At 43.1% G+C, this 26225-nt stretch overlaps 1 protein-coding gene across 1 annotated transcript in view; it reads right to left on the reverse strand.

Annotated features, from left to right (window-relative positions):
* Positions 1 to 1395: 1395 nt before the first annotated feature.
* Positions 1396 to 26225, reverse strand: part of slc45a4a (solute carrier family 45 member 4a) — a 68108-nt gene continuing 43278 nt past the window's right edge. The window contains exons 5-17 of the mRNA XM_030063042.1: positions 15611 to 15799; positions 11616 to 11795; positions 10836 to 11026; positions 10560 to 10746; positions 9898 to 10359; positions 9373 to 9644; positions 8624 to 8785; positions 8415 to 8514; positions 7938 to 8018; positions 7648 to 7778; positions 7131 to 7199; positions 6887 to 7041; positions 1396 to 6554 (exon numbers count right to left, since the gene is read on the reverse strand). Coding sequence (XP_029918902.1) covers positions 6377 to 6554; positions 6887 to 7041; positions 7131 to 7199; positions 7648 to 7778; positions 7938 to 8018; positions 8415 to 8514; positions 8624 to 8785; positions 9373 to 9644; positions 9898 to 10359; positions 10560 to 10746; positions 10836 to 11026; positions 11616 to 11795; positions 15611 to 15799 — 2357 coding nt within the window. The 3' untranslated portion in view covers positions 1396 to 6376. The remainder of the gene's footprint in view (positions 6555 to 6886; positions 7042 to 7130; positions 7200 to 7647; positions 7779 to 7937; positions 8019 to 8414; positions 8515 to 8623; positions 8786 to 9372; positions 9645 to 9897; positions 10360 to 10559; positions 10747 to 10835; positions 11027 to 11615; positions 11796 to 15610; positions 15800 to 26225) is intronic.

Raw genomic sequence — 26225 nt, forward strand, 5'->3', positions numbered from 1 at the left:
GCACCCGATATTCCTGCTGATTTTCATTCAGCAGCTGCTTTAAGGTGTTTCACGACCAGCCACTGAGGTGCTGCGGGATGATACGTCATATTTCTGTCCATCCTTTTTTAATTCTAATCCGTCTGATACTGTGTTTACATCACAGCTAAACCCCACATCACCCTTTCAAATAAATCTATTGTCCAGTACCACAGACCTCAGACCATCTGCTTTCAGAAGACAGAAACCCGTCCAAGATATTTTGAAGATATCTTTCTGCAATATCTGAAATATCCACAATTCGACATCTCCCATCTCTCTAAACTTAAAAACGACAGTATCAACCTTGTAACCCAGTGCACATTTTGCTTTCTAAGACATCAATTTAACAAATAATAAAACAGGAGCCAGAGTCAGTTTGCTTCTCAAGAGATTTTAAAGGTGCGTTCCGTACAGTGTTCATCCAGAGTCCTATATGAAGGCTCAAGCATATTTACATAACGTATATATATATTTATATATATATGTATATATACAGTCTTTATATAGAAAACAAAACTACTAACAAAAATAATCAGCTTTTAATAGCAGCAAAAAAGAAGAAACTAAAAGAGAAATACATATTTACACCTTTTTTTTTTTTAAATGACAAGGCATATTATATTGTACACTGCGCACACGTGTTTTCCCATTCTTTAAGTTTTCTTCTTGATTTAATCTCTGTGAAAATAAAAGTATATAGGCAACTCTCTCCATCGTCCTCAGCACAGTTTTCTAAATGCAGAGCCGCAGGTAGAGTTTTGGGCAAAGTGTCGCTGCACAACTCACATGACATCACCGTGGTAACAAGCCTAGCATTTTGAAGATTGGTTACTTAGGAACAGCCATGGAGCGGGGGGGTGGTGGAGCCAACATGGCTGCCATTGAAAAGTGCACTGACCAAACCCTGTACCTGCGGCTCTGTGTAAATGTTAAAAACAAACAAAAAACAGAAAAAAAAACAGACACCAGCAAAATGATGTGAATGCAAACATCAGAACGGAGATGATAAATGTTACAGAGACAAAAACCCCGGGTATTACAGCCGTGGACTCCAGAATTAAGTGTAAACCTGGTGATTGCACAGAACAGAGAACCAACACAAACAAACGAACAAAACTAACATGACATCTCAACACACATACTCGCTGTTTGCTTTACATGTGAGCACCTGTGAACTTAACGCACACACACACGCACACGCCACTGCTCACACACACGTTCCAGTCCTCTCCTCCGCTGTAACGTCTCTCCATGTAACCCCGACAGCAAATAGAACTCTTAGCTTAGTAATATATTCTATCTGAAACAAAGTGAAAGTGTCCTTTTCAGACAAGAAAGCTCAAAAAAATAAATATCCACAGTTTTCTTGTCTTGTCTTCTTCCGTTTTGCAGGACAGTTCTACTTTTTTTTTTTTTTTTTTAATTTATTTTTATTTTTGTCTTTAAACTCAGTATGTGCAAGTTCTGTGCAATGTCAGACACCCCTGGCTTGTCGAACAACAAAGCAAAAATGATTCCGGCTGAAATCATTTTACATTCATTGACTTAATCAAGTCACCTGATGGAATCAAGGAAATAAAGGAACTCAATCTCCCAGCAGGCCTTGCGAGAGGCCGCGTTACCTCAACATTCCGGAGTCTACGGTAAGAGAAAAAAAAAACAAAAAACAAAAAAGGCTCGTGACAGTAAGAGCGAAACCCCAAAATCAAAGACTTTCCCACCGCGTTTGACCAGAAACACTCAAGATGCATTTCAAGTATCCGCAGCCCGGTGTTTCTCCCCTATACTGCCAACAAGGAGCGCCCTCTGCAGCAACACACACATCTCGAGTTACTCTCCAGCAAGTAACACACACACCGTGTTGTCTCAAAGTACACTCAGAAAATAATATATATTTTTTTTTTTTACAAAAAGGCTTGTTATGAGTGTGCCAACCCAGACCCCGCACAATGCTTCAGGTTACAGAGTACATGTAGAATTTTATACATTAAGTTCAAACAAAAGACACCAACGTCCAGCCATGCATTAGAAAATATATCCCTGACCTATAGGACAGCAAAGAAAGGACTAGAATGATTTGTACACAGTCATACTTTGGTGTTCCACACATGCATATCGGTGTTGTCGCATGCAAACCCCGTTTCTCCAAATTTTGTGATTTTTTTTTTTTTTTTTTTTACTTAAAACTGAAGCTGTACGGAAACATCCATTATTTTATTGCCCTAAGGAGTCGTAAAAGCCCCTTGTTCTTCAGCAGAGCAGGCATGGCACCTGTCTTTCCTTGTCTTTTGTCATCGTCTTGTCCTTTTCTTTTCTTTTCTTTTGTTTTTTTTTTTTTTTTTTTTTGGCCTTATGCCACAGCCAGAGCAGCATCAACTCAGGGTGAAAAATACCATACTCTGTTCTGCTCTGGGGCTGAAGGAATAAACCTGAAACAGTGGAAGGAATCAAATTCTTCTAAAACGCCTAACCTCTGAACCCACCCCCAACATAATGAATAAAACATTCAACTCAGTAAGTGAAATTAAAAAAAAAAAAAAAAAATCCAATAAACGCATTTTAACATACTATCAAATCAATTCAAATAGGTTAGAATAAAATCCTCTGTAATTAGTACATCTGCTCGTTGCAATTTACATTTTGATTGCTTCCAATTTGCATGCTTCAGGGAATTGACCCAAATCTGCAGCCTCCACCCTGGCAAATGCAGCCAAAGAGTTTTTTGTTTTTTTTTTTTTTTTACAAACAAAACAACCCTGCTCCATAAAGGCAAACATTCGCAGAAATAATACAGACCACCTCCAAAAACAATCCCACAATCCCCCCAAAAACTGATTAACCCAGGCCATTATTGCAACAGCTAATCTGATTTGTCAGAAAAAACAACACATAAACTCTCGATGCTTTCGTTTTGACCTTTCAAGTTCAAAGTTGGTTTGACGTGCTCGGCATCATTCTGCTACAGAAACATTCCAAATATTAAGCCTATTAAATCTTAATTGGTTTACACTCAGTAGCAAAAGTACGGATAAGAGATTTTTCTACAACTTACCGGAACCCCTTTTGGTGGATACAGTCACACACACTGACCTGTAAGCAGTGATGTGGTCTATATCCACCTGTCAGTCTAATCCCCTTTGCTACATTCTGCACACAGACACACTCCCTCCACCACCGCCACCTACACACCGCCTGTCCTTTAATCTCATCTGGTGTTACACCCCTGTATTTTACAAAAGCCTCTTGGGATCCCTCCTGGTAGGCATTTGTTTTAATTGCTTTGAGGGGAGCAAAAGGCTGCAATCAGAAGCAAATCAGAAGCTGCTGGGTTCAGTAACTAATCACTGAGGAAAGAGTGAGGAAAGATATGAGAGAGGCCTTTGAATATGAGAGAGGCCTTTGAGAGCTTTTGAATCATGGCTACAGGCGAACTCGCTTCATTTTTCGTTTTTCTTGGTTGTTAATTTGCAGTTATTGTAACAGCAAAGTTGGAAGTTTTCCTAATGAAATTGTAATCGCCCGGCGAGATGCAAACCTGCAGTTTCAAAGTGGTCGGTTGTTAGTGTCCTGTGTCACACCAGGGACTGTCCAATTATTTCACCTTCTGCCTACATCCTCTGAGTCCTCTGGATTATGCCACGCGTTCAGAAGCCAACTTGTGCTGAAACGTGCACTATGTGGTTTTATCTGACCCCTACATGGTGTTGAGAGCAGCAACACGTTTGAATGTAAACTTATACAGCCGCCTGCAGGCTAATACTGTAGCTAAGCTAAATCAAGCATGGCGTCTATGACTTTTCTTTTTTCATTCTTAGATTCTCTTTCTGAGTGAGAGCGTGGCCTTATCAGATTAGAGCCGGCACTTGCCTCTGTTGCTGCACGCATTCACTTCATGGATTCATTGTGAATTTTCAGGGAAGGGAAGAGTGGAAGAAGCCTGGTTCTGGTGTGGAATTTGGCAACACACCTATTCGTCTGCACAAATAGGCATTGGTTTATAACATTGTGCTTCAAAAAAGTCTCCAAAAAGCACACGTTAGTTTCAGGATTGTTACTAGATTCTGAAATCACATAGTGCAGGTTTAAGAGGATTTAGTTCAGGTTCTGCTAACTTTTCCTGCAAGCCTGCAGGCCCCTCTATCCCTTCATCCCTCTTTCCTCTCCCTCCTTGTCCGTCCCCTCCTCTGCCTAAAGCAGGCACTCTGTCCGACATCCATTCAGCTGTCTCGTATTGTGCCATAACACAGATCTGAGCAGCACCTCAAATCCTCTCATATCCGTCTCTGTGAATGATTCAGCCGGCTCGATGCTGTGCAAGCAGCAAAGCAACAAGGCTGACTCGCTCATCTGGTTCCTCTTGTGCAGATCCATAGTTTCCTGCAATTTTCTCAGCGAGCTCAACCTGTTCTTGTTTGTTGCTGTGTAGGCCGACTGTAGACTAACGCATCAAAATTGACCCTGTTATTAGAGCTTACCAACTCTCAGGACCGGAAGGATTTATTCAGCTTTTGTTACACTGCATGGCCTTTGGAAACACGGCCCTGCCTTTGATTTTCGCCATCAAAATCCCTGGGATCTAATCATCTAATACTCTGTTGACCCATCCTCAAGTCCTCTTTCAGACAGTAACAGTAACTGGATTTAATATTTAGGAAGCCCCGTCCTTCTGATCCTCCAAGGAGAACAAATGTAACACCCCCAAAGGATTTCAAACAACGCTTCTCTGACCTGGGTCCACTCAACACTTTAACAACAACTCAGGTAATGTGCAGTGACTGACACACTAATGGCATTTTCTTAAACCCAAACAAAAAAAACAAACAAAAAAAACAAAAAAAGGAGGGAGAGAGAACAAATGGCTGACTTCACATCTCCTCTCCTCTGATGTTTGGTTTCTCTCTCTTCTCGGCTCCTCTAACATGCAGCATGTAGGTTAGTCTGATTATTACAAACAAACATTACTATCAGCATCATTTATGATTTTGAAACACCATTTTCAAACATTACTCTGGTTTCTCAATATATCAGTAAATAATCTTTTGGGGTAATAATGCCCTGTATACTGCATGTATTGCATCTGTCCTGGTACTGGAATTCCACTCTTGATAGAGGTCAGAAAAATACACCTACATGTCCATGTTACTGTACTTTGTCTTTACTGGAAATCGCCTTACACCTGTACTCTGCACCTTAGAGTCACTGTGGGACCCAAACTGAGTAAATGTGGTCTCTGCCCTGGGACAAAGGCTCAATCAAACATTTTAGGGCTCTTGTCATGTGGAGTGAGGGCAAAACGAAACAGGCCCACAAACTTATTTGGGGAGTCAAGCTCTCCCCAGGAACCAGGCTCATTAAAACTCACCATGCGGGGATTCAAAGGAAGCCCCCTGGATCAGCTGAAGAAACTCTGCTTTAAAAGGTCTCTAAAGTCTTAAAGCTACAGTCAGAGTCACGTAAAGGTCTGCAGAGCAGAGCACGTTGGCTTTCATTTGGTGAGCGCAGCGCCGCGGCAGGAGACGCCGAGTCAGCAGACACACTCTCATCAATCAGCCTCTTCATCGACGACCAAAGATTCAATCGACCCAGTCCGTCAGCGAGGAAGAACGATTTTCAGCATTTTCACACGATTGCAGCTTCGAGGACTAAAATGTTCATTATTCATCATTCGTTCACGTTGACCCCGATGATGATGTGGAAGGTGTGGTGCACGCATTTAAGTGTCTGTGTGTATGTGTGTGTGTGTGTGTGTGTGTGTGTGTGTGTGTGTGTGCACGCGAGTCCCCTGAAGTTTTCTGTCCAGGCGGCTGCTCAGTAGCACCTCCTAGAGGCCCTGAGAGAGAGAGACAGGTGTTTCTCTCCACAACAAATACATCCTCCTTAAGACCACAATCTATAAATTATTCAGTTCTGGAGAACCCTGACAAACGCATCAGGTCAGCTGTGTGGAAGGAATTTCGGTGACACTTTCGATGAACAGCGGCGGGACCAGACTCCTTCTTGGCGCGTCGGTAACAAATCAGACCAAGAGTTGTTTACTTGTATTGATCTTTGCTTTGCTCCCAAAAAAAGCTGCCCCAAAAAAAGCTGACCCACACTGGAGCACAGCACATCAGTCAAAGCCAGACCGGATCAGCAGGTGGTGGACTAGATCGAATGGAGGCCAACCACCGACTCTACTTTTATGGAAAAAAAAAATCCCCGCATTCATTCCTCAGGCTTGAGAGTAAGCAGGAAGAAGAGGAAAAGGACGGGGTGCATCCTTAGGTCTGGTTTCTGTCGGCGATGCTGCTGGAGGTGATGCCATTTGTTTTGCCGGTGACCTGTAGCCTCCGATCTGTCGAATCTCAACGGCCAATCACAGAGTAGACTCATTCTCCACGTGACAGGAAGTGGTGGTGGTGGCCCCGCCCTTCTTGTTGAGTTTCAGGAAGCTGGGTTTCTCTATAACCACGGTGACAGGCACGCAGCTGCCGCTGGTGTTGTCAGGCGCTGTCAGGGCCCGCTTCTCTGGCGCTTTGGCCGACTCCCTGTCCCTGTCAATCACAATTACAGTCACTACTATTTCCAGACTGCTGCTTGTACAGCATAATAATAACTTGAATTTTCTGACTCTTTTTGGGATTAAGTAGAGGTGGAGGTCATGCAGAAAATGCAATGATACTGATTTAAATACAAGAGGTGACATGTAATGTATAGAAAAATATAAAGCTTCATTTATTAAAACATGATAGGGCTTCATCTGAAGAGGGCTTTAAAGAGAGCTACGTATTTTTTGACAGAGCAAGTCTCACCACCTTGTCTCCTCTACTGAGCCCTGATCCAACATAATCCAGTGGATCTGATTTAAACCCAGTGATTTCCTCACCCGTTGTTGGGAGTGGGGTAAATGACCAGGAAGCAGGCGGTGAGGAATCCCAGGAGGGAGCCCACGGAGGCCACAATGGGGATGACACGGACGCTGCCCACCGCTTCCACCACAGCACCCAGAGCTGAGGCCACGAGGATCTGACTGATGTACACCTGCAAAACGAGGTCAGGAGTGTTTTATGACAAAACAGTTTGCTCAATACACGGCAGTGCGTGCGTTGAAGAAAAGTGTAGACACCAACCTGGCAGGATAAGATGGCACAATCGATACCAAAGCCTCTCCGGGAGTTACCAGGACTGTGCTGGATGTACTGGAGGACAGAGAGACAGACAGACAGACAGACAGGGGAACATTAGGTTTTAGTGAGCGCCAGACGCACAGACAGCTTGGGCATATTACTGTCCTACTAATTTTCTTTGTGTGTGGATATCTCTCTGAGTTGAGTTTGAGTTTCTGAGTCATAGTTTGGCATTATCTCCCTTTTAAGAAACCTTTATATACAGGAAGGCTTTTTATGTCTTTAGCATCAGCAATAATTTGTCTTTAGCATGCTTGTCATTTCAACAAAAAAGCATGATGCCAGTAAATTGCAGTGGTGGTAAAATTACGCCTGTTATACTTTAAACTGCTTTGATTCGATTCGATTCTTTTTCCAATACTGCTATCGGCTGAGCTTTAATTTCCATTTCATACGGTCTTTACGAGGCTGAAGACTGAAATGGATGTAAATGTGTGTGTGTGTGTGTGTGTGTGTCTACCTGTTTGATTTCGTGGTATTGCCCTAGCAGAGCATAAGGACAGTAGGAGATACTCATAGAGATGATGCCCATGCTGCTGATCATCACCATGGCAACATACACATTAGGGAATATCGCCATGACAGCAGTTCCTATTGGGGGAAAGAAGACATTAGCCCAAGACCTTACAGAGTTACATCAGCTGAACTTGGCTTCAAGGCAATCTGAAATACACGTCTATTCTATTGTATTCTATTCTATTCTATTCTATTCTATTCTATTCTATTCTATTCCATTCCTGTGGTTCCTACCTATGGAGAATCCAAGCGTTCCCAGGATATAGATGACCTTGATGCTCAGGTCAAAGTTATCCAGATACTTCTGTAGGAGAGCTGGGTGGTGAGGAAAATAAAAGTTAGTCATGCAAAATAAAAGTTAGTCGACTGTTCATCCAGAATTCATGATTTCAGAACGTGTCATTTCTCTGACTCTTACACTTTGCTGCTGAAAACTGTCCAGAGAGCGAGTGTTCATGTATGTGAGGCGCTGGTGTGTTACTGAGGAGAAATGGTGTGTGTGTGCGTGTGTTTGAATGTGTCAGGCCTGGCTTAAGGTTGGGTCATTTTAATTGCTAATAAGGGCAGCAACTCATTGGCTGTTGACAGAGCATTTCATTTATGTCTGAATAATTCTCTAAAATTAATTATTTGCAAGAGAACTGAATCTGGTTCTAGTGTGTGTGTGTGTGTGTGTGTGTGTGTGTGTGTGTGTGTGTGTGTGTGTGCTACCTGAGCATGCAGCAGCAGTCATGGCGTATATAACCAGTCCCCAACATCCCATCTGAACTCCTCGGTGGTAATTATCTAACTCTGTAGAGTTAGCAGGAGCCTAAGGGAGAGAAGGAGAGACAGATTTTGTATTTGTATGTGTATAAACACACACACACACACACACACAAACACATAAGGGGTAGAGCACTAGGTGGTGCGGGCCGTACAGTGGGATCTCCATGGTAGATGACTTGTCCCATGAAGTCGGTGTAGAAGACGGCCTCGGCTATGATGGAGAACCAGGTGAGCAGGTGACAGGCGCACAGCCGCAGCAGCTCTGGAGGCATCTTCAGCATGGACAGCCACAGCAGCCGCACCGTCGTCTCAACCTGAGGACAAGGAGACGGACATGGAGGGGTGGGGGGTGCATAAAGAAAGAGAGGGATCAAGTTAGTGTCATATTATTTGTTGCCGTCCCTTTTCTAAACCTATTTGTGGAATTAAAAACTGGATTTCAAATAGCCGCCCTTCCTCCTGAAACGTGTGTCCTTCTACTGCCTCCATTCCTCCCCTCTCTTTTCTAGGAATGTGCTGCATTCAAGTCCACTCGTAACTTCTTGAAAACAAGGTGGAAAAAAAGAGCTGAATGGTCATCAAACTCAGAGTTACAAGACAGAAGTTCTGGTATCTTAGATCTGGTATTTTGGAGCTCTGCTTTGTTCAATTTAAGTTAGTGCTTAAATAAATACTGTTGCATACAGTTTTGGTTTTTCCTTTGAGGGAAAATGCACATTTCTGCTTCTTGTTAGCATCCACGTTTTTTTTTGTTTTTTTTTAACCAAAAAAACACCTTGACACCTTGAACACAATGTTGTCAACGGCTGGCAGTGTAAAAGTCAGAAATTCAGAGTTTTGAGTCAACCTGAATGCAGCATCAGAGTCCTGTGATTGTCAGATTCATCTGTCCATTCCTCACCTCCCCCTCCTCGCTCTCTGTGTCTCCGCTGGAGGAGTTGGTGTTCCCGCTGCGGTGCCTGTCCCTCTGTCTGTGTCTCTTCCTGTGCCTGGCCTCCACTTCGTACAGGTCGTTCATGCTGCGGGACGGCTTGATGAGCAGGGCGGCGTTGGCCCGGCGGTAGCGGTAGCGGTGGCTCCCCACCCGGCCGTAGTAAGAGAAGGTGCAGGACGGCTGGCGGTAGAAGGTGTGTCGGCGACGGGACTGGCGCCCAGACGCTCCTGTGCTGGCAGCTGGAATATGAGACAAGGAATTATTAAACTGCTCAACTATTGTTATTCTACAGACGGTTTCTTTCAATTTCTAATTGTTTGCATTTTTTCTTTTTACTGGAGATCATTTTGAGTGTGTCTGGGTCATGGAGTTGTGGGGTGGGGTAAACATTTTCATGGCATTGCTGTAATACTACTGTCAGATTCCTTTACATTTCAATAAAATTTTAAGTCCACAATAAACAAAACATAAAAAACTGTGCTTCGTCTATACCTTTGATCATTCCAGCACGATGGGCTTGTCCTTTAGCACTCAGCCCGTTAACACCACCGCTAACCCTGTTAGCGTTGGCTACATTGGCTAACAGACGGCCATTGGGAGTCCGCTGCTCATTCAGCTGGTTGTTTAGCAATGCTTCCTGTCCGTCATCGTGCTCCATCTCCTGCAAGAAAGCCGAGAGGCGGGAAATCCTGGTGCCAGGAGTCTGTGATGACTGGTGGCTGTTTTGGGGGCGAAGCAGATCCTGGCTCCCTGCGCTGCTGCTGCGCCTGTGATTGGCCGGTGGGGGAGAGCTGCGGTGGTTGGAGAAGAAGGACATGGTCGTGGGAGGCGAGCCGTGATAGGGTGAGAGGCGGTCAGCGAAGATGGACGGCTCTATGTGGCGCAGGAACAATGCATCATGGTCTATGTGGTCCAGGGTGGCGTCTGCCATGGCCAGAACACTGTCACTTTTACCTGCAGAGAGAGGAGACGAAGGATTGTTTCAGATGTAATGAATCAAGACAGAAAAATGGGTGAAAGCGTAACAGAGGGGATCTCAAGTGGCACTTCCAATTTACAGAATATTCACATTTTTAAGCCCAATCTTCCAGGCAGCCGGCAACTTAAAGTCCAAACTGAACTTGCACACAGATTTTAAATTTGGTTGAACTTACTCCTCACAAGCTCCACCTCCAGGAAGTCCATGTCATCATCCTCACATTCTGATTGGTCGTCATCATAGGTGTCATAGAGGTCGTAGCTGTCAACCGTTTCATCCTCTCCGATCATTTCCAGCTGGGGGGCCTGAAGCCCAGTCCTGCCATTGGAGGAATGGTGGGGGTGGTTGGGCTCTGGACTCTCCTAAGAGAGGAGAGGAGACGTTTAGTAATCACTGTGACTTTTGTCTCATCATAGCGAGGAAAATACACACACACACACACACACAGTACCTGGTCGAGCCTGTCATGTTGGGGGGAGTACTGCTGCTCCTCTATGCTGAGGAGGTGCAGCACCACAGAGACAGAGAACAGGATGGCAGCGAAGAAGAACAGGATCTGCTCCTGGGACTTGAAGGCCACTCCTAGAAAGGTGTGTGTCCAGTCTAGACCTCCTAAAGCATAGCCAACTGCACCGCCTAGACCTAAACACACACACACACACACACACACACACACACACACATAAACAAATATGAGTTAAATTTTGAGTTAGAGGGGAGGAGAGAGAGAGAGATGCAGGGGAAGAGAGAAAGATGTGCTTCCACTCTTTATCTCTTAGTGTGTTTTGTTATTCATGCGAAATGCATGTGCAGCTTTTTCATTTGTATTTTTCATTTGTCATCGTCTGTTGCGCACATGACCGTGTGAGTGCTGAGACGGACGGGACCGGCGGTGGTTTTGTTCTGAAAAAACAACCAGAGCCTAATACGCACATCAAACGCTCAGCAGCTTGTGGGCTGAACACCTTTTAGTTTTCATCCACATGAATAAAGCAACAAATCGCTGATGGATTCAGGGAAGCAGCTTCAAACGTCACCGGCCGCTCCCTCGAATCACTAAATTTAAAGAGGCAGGCAGAACTGACAAACAAATAAAAGTGAAAACAAAAATCATCCCGATCTGGAACATGGATATGTGTGTGTGTTATACGCCTGCTGTTGCCATATTTAGTCCCTAGTGTGTGTGTGTGTGTGTGTGTGTGTATGTGTGCGCGTCAGATGTCACATGTACCTGCTGAGGCGGCGTGGATGTTGAGTGCCATGTCTTGTTCCTCCGTGTCGGCCACGTCTAACAGGTAAGCTCTGATTGGTCCCTCTGTGGCGTCGGCGCAGAAATCCAACACCACCACCCCCAGCACGGTGAGAACGATTCCTATTGGCTGTCTGCCCTGCTCGTCACCCAGCGACAGACCTGACGGGGGAAAGGGACGGACGAAGAGAACTTAGATTCTGACGTGTGTGTATGGATTGTATTAGAAACCACAGCCACTGGAATGGAATGAATAACAAGTCAGTATTTACTGCAAAGGCTTTTGTTGTATGCAAGTTATTATTACACAACTATTGAGACATGCAAATAAATAATCAATTAATATAAAAATAACGGCTGTAAAGAAGGTAAATAAAATCAAAAGAATCTATCTAAATTCAAGAAATAAATTTGTTTATCTGTCTCTTTCTCTCTCTTTCTCTCACACACACACACACACACACACACACCTCTGAACTTTTATTGATGTATCTCTGGTCAGAGCTGTGCACATGTTAATCAATTCCTGATTAGGAAGTTATGTACACCACTAACACACTCACACACACACACACACACACACACACACACACACACACACACACACCAAGCCTGGGTCACTGCACACTTCCTGTGGTGATTTGCATGACATGTGTGACCTTGTGTGTGTGTGTGTGTGTGTGTGTGTGTGTGTGTGTAATTACATTTGTGACCTTGTCTAACCTTTAAGTCTATATTTATCTGTGTACAGTATAGTTGTGTGTATATTTGGCTGAGCTGTATAGTTGTGTGTGTGCGTGTGTATGTGTATGCGAGTGTGTGTGTGTGTGTTTGGGTATGCTGTATAGTTGTGTGTATGCGTGTGCATGTGTGTGTGTGTGTGTTATATCACAGACAGTCTGACGCAGCATGACTGTACAAGCTGAACTTCATTAACGTGTGTGAAACAAAAACTTTCATAGTAATAGCACCGGTCTGTGTAGGGGTGTGTGTGTGTGTGTGTGTGATGTGTGTGCGTGCATGCATGCATGTGCATGTGGGACAATGGAGTAGCGGCACTGTTCACTAGCCCGGCAGACAGACAGGAAGTGAATTGTGATTGGTGGAGAGGTGGGAGCAAACAGGAAGCATTTCCCTGTGAACTGCCTGCTCCCGCGTTCCCATGTCAACACACACACACACACACACACACACACACACACACACACACACAGGTTACTACAGCTTTCCCATGTCGCGCCGTTTCATTCACACACATTTATAGTATACACACACACACACACATACACACACAGAAACATACACACTTTTTCTGTTCTCCTTTTCTTTCTTTCCTCTCTCTCACAGATACAGGTCACGACTGTTTTCCCATGTCACCCCCCGCTGGAAAGGTCCTGTCACACACACACACACACACACACACACACATACACACACACACACACACACCATTGTGCCCTAAAACAACTGTGTGCCACCTCTCCAAAGGAAGCTTCTCTAGAAATTCACCTTCAGCATGTAGACACCAATACAGGATAGAATAGAATAGAATAGAATAGAATAGAATAGAATAGAATAGAACAGAATAGAATGGGAAGTGCTAACAGAAAGCAGCTCCCGTGGTGGCTGATGCTTCTTCTACTAAATTCCTGTCATCTGACTGCGTTTCTATTGAGGGAAACATTTCACCGTCACGACGACATTCAGACTGCTTCCTTTTGCCGTCACACACACACACACACACACACATACACACACACACACACAGACGTCACGTTCGGGTGATTCTGCGGACGGGAACGCAGACGGCGCGCTAACACTCCTCACCCGGTCAGCCACACTGCACCGCGCCTCGTCCGGCGGTCTGACGTCGCAGCGGCAAGTTTCGGTTTCTGATCTCAAACTTAAAGACGCCCTGCCGTTAATCTGCTCTGACACGCCTTTCTGTTCAGCCAGGGTGTGTTTAGTCCGTAAAATTAGACTGAAACACCATCGATGAAGTGTCCAGTGCTTCAAAATGTTCTCACCTCCTAATTCAAAACGACCCCTTATTATAATTAGTAATCAGTTGTAATTCCTCATCTGTTTTCCAGGCCGTGTCTCCCACCTCCAATAGCTCAGAATCAACTGTCTCATCCCACTTGGATTTATTTGGGACAACACTCGGTTTACAACCCAGCACCCGGAACAGAGCTGCTATAGATCACCCGGGTCGATATCTGTGTGGGCTGATTGGCAGATGATCAATGTATCTGATTGCATGTCTATGACCTTGGAGTGACTTTTCAGCTGATGTAATAAGCTAAAGGTTTTGACCGGGGTTGACACTCATCTCTGCACAAGAGGGTGTGTTGCTCAGCGGCCAGAGCTCGTGACGCGAGGCGCTGACACTGTCGGGGTCGGGGGGTTCAGCCTCACTCGAGCTCCATCCGCCGGCGGTGCTCTCAAGAGATTTGGATAAACATTTTCACCAAATGGCACGAGCTGAATGACTGTGTTTTTAGGGGCCGGTGCACGAGGCACAACTTTTTACCCACAAATAGTTCAAAGTTATGAGCCGTTTGTTCACCGCGCTACAAATGCAACAACAATGAGAGACATTTTTGTAATGTTTGTAATGTCATTCTTATTAGTGTTATCATTTATCTCTTTTATTACTACTATTATTTTCCTTGTTCCTTTCCCATTTCCTTGTTTTCTGTGACCTATACATTACATTATTGAGTTTTTAGCAGGAGAAAGTTGTGCTGCTCTTGCATAATTGAAACTTCTAAAATAAAACATTAAGTAAATAATAATAATAAAATAAAACAAGAGCCACATTCATCCAGAAGAAAAACACTTGAGGCAATCTCCAGCTGTGTGCGATGAAACTTCATTGAGCACCAATCACCTTCGCTGAACAATGCAAAACGAATTAAACAAAGTAAAAGTTGTTTTATTGAGAAAATGCGGCCTCCCACTCGTGCTGCAATTTTAATCTCCCATAATGCTCTTACTCACTATGAGCGGTTAGACTGTAGACTTTGCCAAGCAACAGTGAGCGCTTGCTTCCTCCTCCTCCTTCACAGGCATGTCCTACATACCTATTTATTTTCGTCTGACTGTAAGGGATAACTGCTAATTGTTTCTTAGATATTTACATGAACCTAAATCAATCAATCAATGACTCTTTGAATTCAAATAAGTTTCGATGGTGTGAAATGATGAGAGAACTTACCTTTTCCATACTGTGATGTACTATATACAGTGATATGTGCATCTAAGTCTTTCTGTGATTGTAAGACAGCAGATACTCCAGCATTTTATTGTAAATCAGACTGTTGTATATAAGCAGTGCTGCTATGAGTGTGTGTAACATGCTATCAGGTAATGGTTGTTAATATAAACTACAAAGTTAAGTAGACAGTAAAGTAACACTCGGCTACTTTTGGGCCACAGGGAGACAGAGAGCTAAAATAATACTTAAATATAGAAAGAATGACTTCAGTCTGTATGTCACCACCATACTCTGCATAACGTACATTTGCTGCGTACTACAAGTCATGCTGGGACTTTTCCAGCAGCTACATTTAACTCTGTGTTTAAATGTGATTTATTAAAGCACTCGTGAGGAAATGCGGCTCGGCTGGGCGCTTTGAACTAATTTTAGGAACCAGTAGTCACGGCTAATTTTTATTCAGAAAATCCAGTCTTAAAGATAACAAACTACTGGCTACTCCCTCATAGCAAGTTTGGGAGTGATCAGTGAAAGAGCGAAATAAGCAGGTGAAAGAGTTGAGGATCCTGCAGAGGGAACAAAGAGGAAACGAGAAACAGTCACTTGACCACGCCGGCTCGGCAATAAACATCCCACAGATGAAATCCAGTTTGAAATGCTCTCCTGTTAATGGTCACATGATTCATGTCAAAACACTGTCTGATGCTGTCTCCTCTCGCTCTCTCTCTCTCTCACACACACACACACACACACTCACCTATCAGTGATCCGTTCAGAAACAGTGCCACTCCCAGCAAGGTTCCTATACAGAGAGCCAGGATGAACGGTCGTCTGCGGCCCCATCGCAGAGTGCAGCGGTCACTGGCTGAGCCAATCAGAGGAGTGAAGAGGAGGCCCAGGACGGGACTGAGGAACCACGTCAGGCTGTAGTATTGCTCTGGGAGACCTGCAGACACACAGAGAGGAGAGGAGAGCGAGACCATTAGAGGTGAAGAACAAGGCAAGCCTTTAGCACTGCTCTGATATCGAGAGAGAAAAAGAGAAATATTATTGAAATTTTACTGAGATCAGATTCAGCCCTAAGTGACCCGCTGCTCCCGGGTCACAGGAACTCAAAATAGTCTTGTCAACCATCAGGGGCTACAAGTAATATCCTGTCAGGGTAAGAGTCACAGTTTTTATCTGTTTGATTTGAATTTGTCCAAAGAGCACAATTTATTAAGCTGAGAATCAAGGCACTTATTTGATTTGTGCATTAGCACAAATGCAATCAAGTGAATTTACTTTAATCTACCTAGCCCGTGAAAAGATAACTGAGCTGCTGCTGCTGATAACTTCATAGAAGGAAGCGTACATTCTTTAATATGTTAGATAATTTTGATAAAATACACATGTAATGCCTGAGTAAACAGCAGTGTTGCATGTATTTGTTTTTTTTTTTTCCATTGAATGGGGTGTGACGAGTTGCATCACACTCCAGCAGTCTTCTTACTGATGTGATGTTAAAATTGAAACAACAACAAAATAACAAAAGAAAATAAATATGGTGGATTAAAGATAAGTGCGACATGCAGTGCGAGTGGTGTTGCAGACTGAGAGGCGGGGCCTTTAGCGACACAAACACAACGCTCATTAGATTCCCCTGCAGCTATGCCTAAAAACTGATTTGCAACAACAACAAAAAAAATCCTGTGTATTGTACTGATATAATCATTTAAGCTGGTGTGAGGGCACAGTGAGATCAGGCTGATGTGAGCGACAAATACAGCAAAAACAACACAAGTGCTATCAGGGATGCTGTAATTAAGAGTTCCAGATTGTCCTAAAAACCATCTGTGTCAGTCGCCTTCAAAAATATACAGCCACAGAAAGAACATTTTGTTATCAAATTCATTTTGCTGTCATTTCTGACCGAGAGTGCGTGAAAACACACCTCATCGTAATTAGGGGAGACTGGGGTAAGTTGAGCCAACGGGTAAGTTGAGCCACCCCCTGTTGCTAGGAAACGGTAAAAAATATTGATCATGTGACCAAATATTTAGGAGGAAGGCATCATTTCATGGAGTCTGTGAAGGTAAGAACCACATGGGTAAAGTGGTTAGACATTTATTTCCGAAAAACCATTTTTCACTCTTGAAAGTGAATTTAGTCTTTCATAAGTTTCATGAGTATTGTGTTAAGACCAAAATAGATCATTTTAAATTTGTTTTATACATCAGTTGTGGTATCTATGAGCTACAACATGAGGTCATAAACCTAGCATAAAAGTGCACCATTTTAGCTGCGGGGACTAAAAAAGTCAAAATGGTAGCTCTGGGGTAAGTTGAGCCATTTGGCCAGGGGTAAGTTGAGCCGGTAGGGGTAAGTTGAACCACCGGCTCCTGCGTTCTGCGGTGCGTTCGGGGCCGAGGCCGGGGGGTCCGGGGGCATGGGGGAGTGCTGGAGGCCACAACTGCTGCCGCGGAGCCGAGGGCGAGGCATGGGCGCGCCACAGGACCCCGGAAAAAAGACTCGCAGACGCTCAGGCCGTTTTGACCACTTAAGCCTTTATGAGGGTTAAATATTAAATCTCTAAAACTCCCCAGACCTCACAGAGTTGGTGGTACAGCAAGGAGGTCTGAGCAATTTGTGTTCCCCTGCAGCCTCGACAGGTGGAATATTGAGTGAAAGCCAGGGGCGGAGCTATGTGGTGGCCAATGGTGGCCATCACAAATATGTTACGTTCATATGTTCATAACTGACCTTACTGTCAGCAAGGACACCAAGAAACTAGTGTTCTAGTGTTTTCTTTCCAAAAACACAGCTGTTAATGTTCTCTTCCCAAGCGCACTTTAAGGCCTGTTAAAACAGCTGTTTATTGTACCTGTTGGATTGTGTTTAATAAATAAAAATACACATGAATGTGAAGAAGTGACTGTTATTTAGGGAGGGAGAAGGTGAGGGAGGGGTGGGATGGAGGTGGGGAGGAAGGTGGGGGGTGAGTAGGGATACGGCTCAACTTACCCCGCTCCTAGGCTCAACTTACCCCATACACGGGGTAAGTTGTGCCACAAGACCACTTTTTTTGGACATGCTATATTATGGAAACAGTTATGTTTACACTCATTCTGTTTGTTTGAAGAGATGCACAACATCCTGAAATATATGCAGATACATTAGTTAGCGACAAAAATATGATTGCCTTGATGTAGTGATCCTAAATGTGAAAAATGGCTCATCTTACCCCAGTCTCCCCTACAAGCTCCGGACTTGGAAGCACACAGAGCACTCGAGTGTGGCGCTGGGACATGGCAATTTTTAGGGAGAGGAACTCTGGCCTTCCTTCATGCCAAAACGTTCAGTTTGTGAATTTTAAACAGCATCCGCTTGTTAGACTGTATGATTTGAAGCCAGACATCTGTGCAGGTCTGCATGTCCTTGTTATTGATCTCATATTTAATCAGTTTGTGCCCTGTTGTTGCCAGAATCCAGATGGGAATTACACGCACACACACACCCACATACACACATATGACATGGTCTCAAATCAGGACACGTCAATGGAAATACATGGCTAACCATGGCTAGATACAAATACACATTCCTGACTTTTAGCTGCGTGCAGAAGCATATCCTCCAAGACAGAAAAACAAGTTTCTGTATGCATGTTTTCAGCACCTTCTAATTATGTCTGACAGGGACATACACACCACACATATCCCCAGCAGCAAATAACACCCTCAATGAGCTCTGTTACGATTAGGACTGCACGATACTGGAAAAAAACAGGCTGCAATAACTTTTTTTTTTCTGTGATATGAAAAAAAAAAACGCAGGAAATTTCCGCCAGACATACGCAGTGTGTTATTCATGCACAGATATACTATTAACAATCATAATTTTCATCATTTGGGAACTTTAAAAGTCTATCCTCTACTAACAAAACAAAGTAATAGCACTGGTGCCGCTGATGATGGAAATAGACACAAACTCTGTTGTATCCAAGAACTTTTAAATCACACAAAATTATCTTATAGCGGACAGACTTTTCTTGTAGTTCATGGGAGATGAGAACATTGCACATTTCCTTGTGTATCAAGCAGCATGACATGTTTGAATTAATTTGCCTTTCTTGACATCACACGTCCTGCAATGTGACTGCTGCATGTGTGTGCATCGCATTGTTGATGCTGAGACGATATATATAACATGCGGCCCTGGTACCTCATAAAACCACACATACCACCTTAACCCCAAAGACGTGCAGATGTACAGTTACATCAGATGTTACTTAATCACATACACAGGATCTTCTGATGTTACAGCACAAAATGAAAGACAGGTTTGCCCTGTTTGAAAAAAATGAAACGTTGCAATAAACTGCAACAATAAACAGCATGGTAATACGTTTTAAAGAGTAGAAAAGGTAACTTAAGGCCTTTATTCAAAAAGAAAATACCATTACTTTTATAGTAATGGTGTTGTTCCTGTTGCTTAATCCCTGGTACTTAGTCAATGGCACATGAACCCATTTTAAAAACTGAGTCTATAATGTTAAGCATTAACACATGTGATACACTGACTGTGTACCATGTTTGCAATTAGCCCATAATAAATACCAAGTTAAAAAAAAAAAAAAAAAAAAAAAAAAAGTGCCTTAAGAGAACCATGAGAGGAAGCAGAGGATTCAAATTAGTATTTTAACATCACTACAAAGTCTATGATGGCACCCAAGCTTCATGACTGTGACAAAAACATTTCTTTGGCCATTAATTTTAGTTAGCTCCAGGGGCCGTGCAGACAGAGACGCACTGCTCTGGAGAACTCCATGTCTGAACTCGATGGATTTCGACAGAACGATGCAGCTCCTGGCGCTCTTTCAGTGCAGGAAAACAATGTGATGCTGTTTTTTTTTTCCTCATAGAACAAGAGTTGAAAAAGTTGAAAATAGTTGAACATTCATCTCTCCTCTACCCTCTTGCCTTGTCTTGTGGGCACCTTGTTTTTCCTATATTATAGGAATTTCTATAATTTGTTTCTATTTTTATGCATATATGATCAAAACTGTTAAATGTAGAGGTTAAAACTAGATTTTGAGTGGTTTAATGTAATATTTAATCGATGAAGCAAATTCAGTTAAACTTTTAATTAGAGCTCTTCTGTTTGCAAATCATGAAAAACATACTTACCATGCATCCACAGAATATTTTGCATGCACAAGAGAATACTTTGCAAAAAAACTCATGAAACCAATAATATGGGATGTTTTACTATTTGTAGCAGTTATCCTTTGCAAACAGCTGCCAATTTGCTACGATTTATTTCACAACTGAATCTGATTTATGGGCCAAAGACATTAATCTACATTAGACTCCAGTAGCACAGAGACACAGAGCTGCCGCTGCGAGGAAGAGGAGGAGGAGGAGGAGAAGGCGATTCCTGAGAATGCAGACAGTCTTTTAGCTAAGTGAAGTCAGCTGAATCAAAGATAATCAAATCAGAGCTTTAATATCATCCCACCATCAGACTGGCACTTAATGCGGCTCACTGAGGAGAGAAAGGAATTATGTGGTGCCCATGCATACGGGAGAGCGAGAGAGAGAGAGGGAGAGAGAGAGAGAGAGAGAGAGAGAGAGAGAGAGAGAGAGAGAGAGCGAGAGAGAGAGAGGCAGCGAAAGAAAAAGTGGCAAAAAGACAAAGACAAAGTAAAATACACTATTCTTCTAGTGAAGTCTAAAAGTCATTACCCTTCATTGATTTCTCTTATTAAATCTATCATAACTTTTCAAACTGAGACAACCGAGTTATGGATTGTGCAAAAGGGTTTGCATCTCTATGACAGGATGATGTGTCTAATGTTTAGTACATTTGTGTCTAAGAGAAACGGAGACAGAAAAGGGAGCTACCGAGAGTTGATGTAAACGTGATAGGGAGGATATCAGGCCTCATGTTTCATACTGCAAATGTAAAAGTCATTTCCATATTTCTCAAATGGCCCTCTTTGTCACATCTAATTAGCCAGAGTTGTTTGAACACGTCCACACCTACAGCACAGCTGCAGTCAAAGTCGTTCCAGGTCATTAGCTGATTTGGGCAGCGCACAGGATCGTTCGCTTCATATCTCACTCGCTCATAATAAGAGCAAGCCTCATTCGGTTGAGGAACTTCAGGGAGGTTTTGCATGACTCAACAAAGTCAGGTTGTTGTTGACGGAGCTGCTGTTGACATCTTCCAAGGGAGATGTTCCAAGTTTGCATAACTATCGCATGTGAAAACCTCCCAACTCTACGATACGGCTGACTTTCATGCAGTTTGAGGATCACATGCTCCTCTATTGATAAATTCATCTTCTGTGGTTTTATGAAACTCTTTCAACTCAAAAACACAAAAACAGTCGTCGAGGCGCAAACAAGGCTGCTTTTGTTAGGGCTGGACATTTTCGACATACAAGTTTTCAGCAATAAAAAGAGCAGTAGCAGGACTGTATGGTTAATTTGAGTGGCATTCCCCTTTAGGCAGCCTATTATCTATAGCAGAGTCACATGGGAGCATGGCATCGGCATGACACCCACGCTGAAAGACAGACTTGTCCTGTGCCGCTCTCGACCTGCGTGTGTGTACTTTTCCGGGCTTGACCCCTGTCGCCGCGGTGACCAGGTCTTGGGAACCCCGTCACCACGGCGACTCCATCACCTTCGCTTCCTGGCTCCTAATATGGCCGTGTCATTCACACAGCGCTTCCTGTTCTGGGGTTTGTTCGTACTAAAAACGGCCTGATCTTTATCCCAGGAAAGCTTTGTTTCTCTCTGTCTTACCCCTTGATCGCCCGTTTTCTCTGTTTCCCTCTTCCACTCTCTCTCTTTGTCTCTCTCTCTCTCACACACACACACACGCACACACAGATATTCATACAGATGTACACACAAACACTGCACCTATGTATACATACCCACCCAGCAAACAAACAAGAAATTGAGTACACAAACACAATTGCAGCAACCCCAGTGTATGTTTCCATGTGCATGTGTGTGTGTATACTCGTGCGCACACACACACACACACACACACACACACACACGCAAAAGTACAAAAACTGTCAAACTCAAACAGAGTCATAAAGCGGGAAACAAAGCAGCAGATAGGAATCTGTCTGTCTGTAGGGTTTGTCAACATCAAAACAGGAAAACAGCGTCTAGTAAATAGTTCCCACACACACACACACACACACACACACACACACACACACACAATACAGAAAAACTTAGTAAACACTGAGCAAATAAAGAACACACATCTCTGTTCCCACGTACATTCACCTACCAAATAATAAAAAAAAGACGTTTTTGTTCCCACACACTCATACTAGGTACACCACACACACACACACACACACACACACACACACACGGAACAATACTGAGAGAATTGAGAAGCAGGAAGTATTTACTCTGCGAGGACAGAGAGATGGAGAGGGAGAGAGAGACAGAGAGAGAGAGAGAGAGGAAAAAAGAAATGTGTGGAGTAAGTGAGAGACAGAGAGAGAGGACAAACGGAGGGAAAGAGTGTGAGAAAGGAGTAACAAAGAACAAGACTGGGTCAAAACCTCGTATATGGCTCGGCTGCGACTATATTTATAAAGCATGTATTTTGACCTCAGCTCCATGAACCGCAACCGTACTGGACAGCAGTTTTCAAAACCTGATTATTTCCACAGATAAACAGCTCTGATTTATTATTTTACATGAAATAAGCTGCAGTTCCAGCTCATGGTACAGAACAGCTCAACTTTTTGGTTTTTGATCGGGCAAAGGTACAAGACACTAAAAGGTGATGTGAAAAGACTGTAGACTCCTGTAGCGCTGTTTGTATATTGAAATTATCTGAAAGAATAAATTACACCAATTTCTTGTGGGTTATTTCATATTTCATCATTTTTATTCTACTTAATTCACCGCTTCAATAAAAATTCTCTCTTCCATGGATAGATGATCAACTATGATACACAAGCGGCACAGAGCTGTGACAACAAGCTGCCTCCAAGCTGCCCGGCCAGTTTCGTTGTTCACCAGCGACGCTGCTGGTTGGCCGACCAATCGTGTAACTTCATCACTCAGTCTAACTTCGATCATTCAGAGACTTTCGCGTTTTTTGTGCTGGTCCCACTGTGCGGTCCGGCCAAAAAGATTAAACACAAAGAGAAAGATACTGAGAAAAAAAAAAAAAAAAACAGGGGGCAAAGGAGGAGGCGGAGGAGGGAGTGACAATTTCAAGAGGGCAAAAGTAGGAAAACATATGGAGGAGAGAAAAAGAGGGAGAAGGTGGGAGAGAGCGACAAACGACAACAACAGGGTTGTGGGTGAGCGAGGGAGAGAGCAATAGAGGTGGACAGAGAGAGAGAGAGAGAGAGAGAGAGAGAGCGATAATGTTAGGGCTGTCAGACTGCTGTGAGTATTGTTGATAAATCGTGGGAAGGGGAGACTTACAATCTGCCCATCTATCATCAAAGCACTCATTTTACTATGCACATTTCCTACACACACACACACACACACACACACACACACAAAGAAAAAATGGACCTCAATGTTCAGCTGAGAGTACACAGACTTCCCATTCATCACAACTGCTACCAGCTTACTGTACGTGCTTTGTGTGTCTGTGTGTGTGTGTGTGTGTATTCCTCTCCGTTTCTTTCCAGTGCTGAGAAATGACAGTAAAGCTTGTGGTCTTGGTTGTTTTTTTCCCACTAAATCTTAACATCTTAGATTAGATGTATTGCTGTGGAGGAGGGGGCTTATCGAAACCTCAAACACGGTCTGAAAAAATGTGGAATAAATCGCCTCCTTTATGCTGCCAAACCCCTTCAAAAGCAGCTGTGGCCGAGGGCTCTTTGAAAAATCATGGGACCAAAATATTTGATGGTAAATTCAGAGAGTGCAGAAAGCATGCCCTCTTTTTTAAGGCATCTAAAAGGCCCATTTATGTCAATTTGTTAGAGATGAAACCAGGGCTCTATACCTCAACACAAATTTCATCACTTCAGTTTTCTTTGAATCATAACAATGTTAAACTGTATCTTCAAAGAAAAAAGCTGAAATGTTATGAAAACTTAATTGAATCTTCTCACCTTAGCTTGAAATTCTGACCGTAATCCCCTTCTTTTATTCAACAGAGCCTGGCATGGATTAGGTCAGTTATTTGTGCTTGCACAACGTGCCTTGAAACCGTGTTTATCTGGTTTAGATGCAGCTTGCAAAACATGTCTAAAGCTGTGGCTTTTGTTTTTCAATGTGACCTCTGTATTACACTGTTCTAGGGATGATTTTGCCTTATGGAAACAAAACAAAAGTACTAACGTTCAAGCAACAAAGGCACCATTTTTATTCAAATTGAATATGTGTCGTTGGCACGCTGCTAACGCTGGCAGGCAGCTCTTGTCTTGACAGCAGAATAATGCCAGCACTCCTGCCAACTTAAACACAATAAATGTGTGGTGCCACTGCAGAGTCTATACCTGTTTTTAATCAGTCGGATGGCTGGTTAGTCTGAAAGCTGAGCAAGAATCAAGTCAAGCTGGAACAAATGGTTTAGTTCTTAACAGAGGTGCGAATCTTTGGCTCAACCTCGATTCAGTTCGAGTCACGACTCAGTTAAGGGAACAATTTTTCTTTTTTGGAACGACGCGATTCAGTACTTAAAGCCAAAATTTTATACCTGTGAAGTAATGTAAGACTATCCTTACGCCTCTAATAAGTCAGACACACTGCAAAAACTCAAAATCTTACCAAGAATATTTGTCTTATTTCTAGTCAAAATATCTCATTACACTTAAAATATGACATGATCACCTCGGAAGTAACTTGTTTTTAGACAATTTTCACTTATTTCATTGGCAAAAATTGCCAGTGGAAAAAATGAAAATTCACTTGAAACAAGTGAAAATTTGTTTTTTCAATGGCAAAATCTGCCAATGAAACAAGCAAATTTTCAAGTGAAAAATCACTTGAAACAAGTGAATATTGTCTAAAAACAAGTTATTTCTTAGGTGATCATGTCATATTTTAAGTGTAATGAGATATTTTGACTAGGAATAAAACAAATATTCTTGGTAAGATTTTGAGTTTTTGCAGTGCAACAGAATTACTTCATTCATTCAAAAAATGAATTGCCAAGTTATAGTTTTCTGTAATTTTCTAGATTTGTGAATGAATCGAGTTAAAGCATCTCATATCGATTATGGCGGAAGTCAGAACGATTAATTCCTTTTATTTCTTTTGGCAGATCAATGCAGTTGAGTCAGCAGGATTTCTAATCGATGCATCAATGCAATGAAAGAATCATTACACCCCTGATCCTTAGCCGATGTCAGCAAAATGCAGCCGCCTCTTGTTTCTTCCATCAAGTAAAAAGGCTTCTGCTTTAAACTGAGAGGGATTCTCCTCCCTGCATCCCTCTCTAATCTCTCCTCCCTCCCTCTCCACCTTTACTTCTCATGAACACGTCCGTGTCCTGCTTCTGTTCAACAAACAAAATCCACCACCTCTCCCTCTCTCCATATCTCTGTCCATCCTCCCCCTCTCCTTTCCCATGCACAATGAACTGACTGTGAACAATCTGCTCCTCAACAAACTCCACTATCTGTCCTCCTCCACTGCTCCCACAAACAACAAACTGAAAGAAAACAGATTCTTTTGTAGGAAAAATAAATCCAACATCCCTTTCTCTCTCTCTCTCTGTCTCTCCATCCCTCTCTCCCTCCTACTCTTTTCCAAAACAATATGATTGGCTCCTTTCTCACTGCCACGGTTCTTTCGCATCCTGCACTGGCGTGAGAAAACGACAAGAAAAATGACAAGCGTCCCGAAAAAGGCCGAGAGAAATGGTGTGAAAGTGAGAGTAGGGCAGAGGTCGGGAAGGGAGAAAGGAGGGAGGAAGGAAGGAGGCAGAGAAAGAGAGAGAGAGGGCAGTAGAGGAAAAGGAGGAAGCAGGTGGTTTTGAGAGGGGAAAAAAAAAACCCTAAAGAAAACACAAGAACTGAGTCAGGTGGATTACTCAGAGGGAGCAAGACAGAAAAAACTGAAGTAGAGACAGAATGCAGTATAGAGAGAGGGGAGAAAAAACAGAAAGACATGTTCAGAAATGAAGAAAGAAATGCAGATGGAAATACAAAAAGAAAAAAGAGAGAAAGTTGTGTTTTGTAACAGATGGATGATGGAGGCGGATATAAAATATTCACGTCTACATTTTAATATTGATAAGTGTCTGTCTGTCAGTGTTATGCCAACAGTAGAAACAGCCTTTAGCTTTTTGACACTGATGATCCCTGCAGAGACACACGGGGTCTGTTCGCATCCCCGCAGGCAAACTGGCTCCTTTTCACACTGGTCACAGAT

This window comes from Myripristis murdjan, chromosome 11 (genome assembly GCF_902150065.1).
Source record: "Myripristis murdjan chromosome 11, fMyrMur1.1, whole genome shotgun sequence".
In the NCBI taxonomy this organism is placed as follows: Eukaryota; Metazoa; Chordata; class Actinopteri; order Holocentriformes; family Holocentridae; genus Myripristis; species Myripristis murdjan.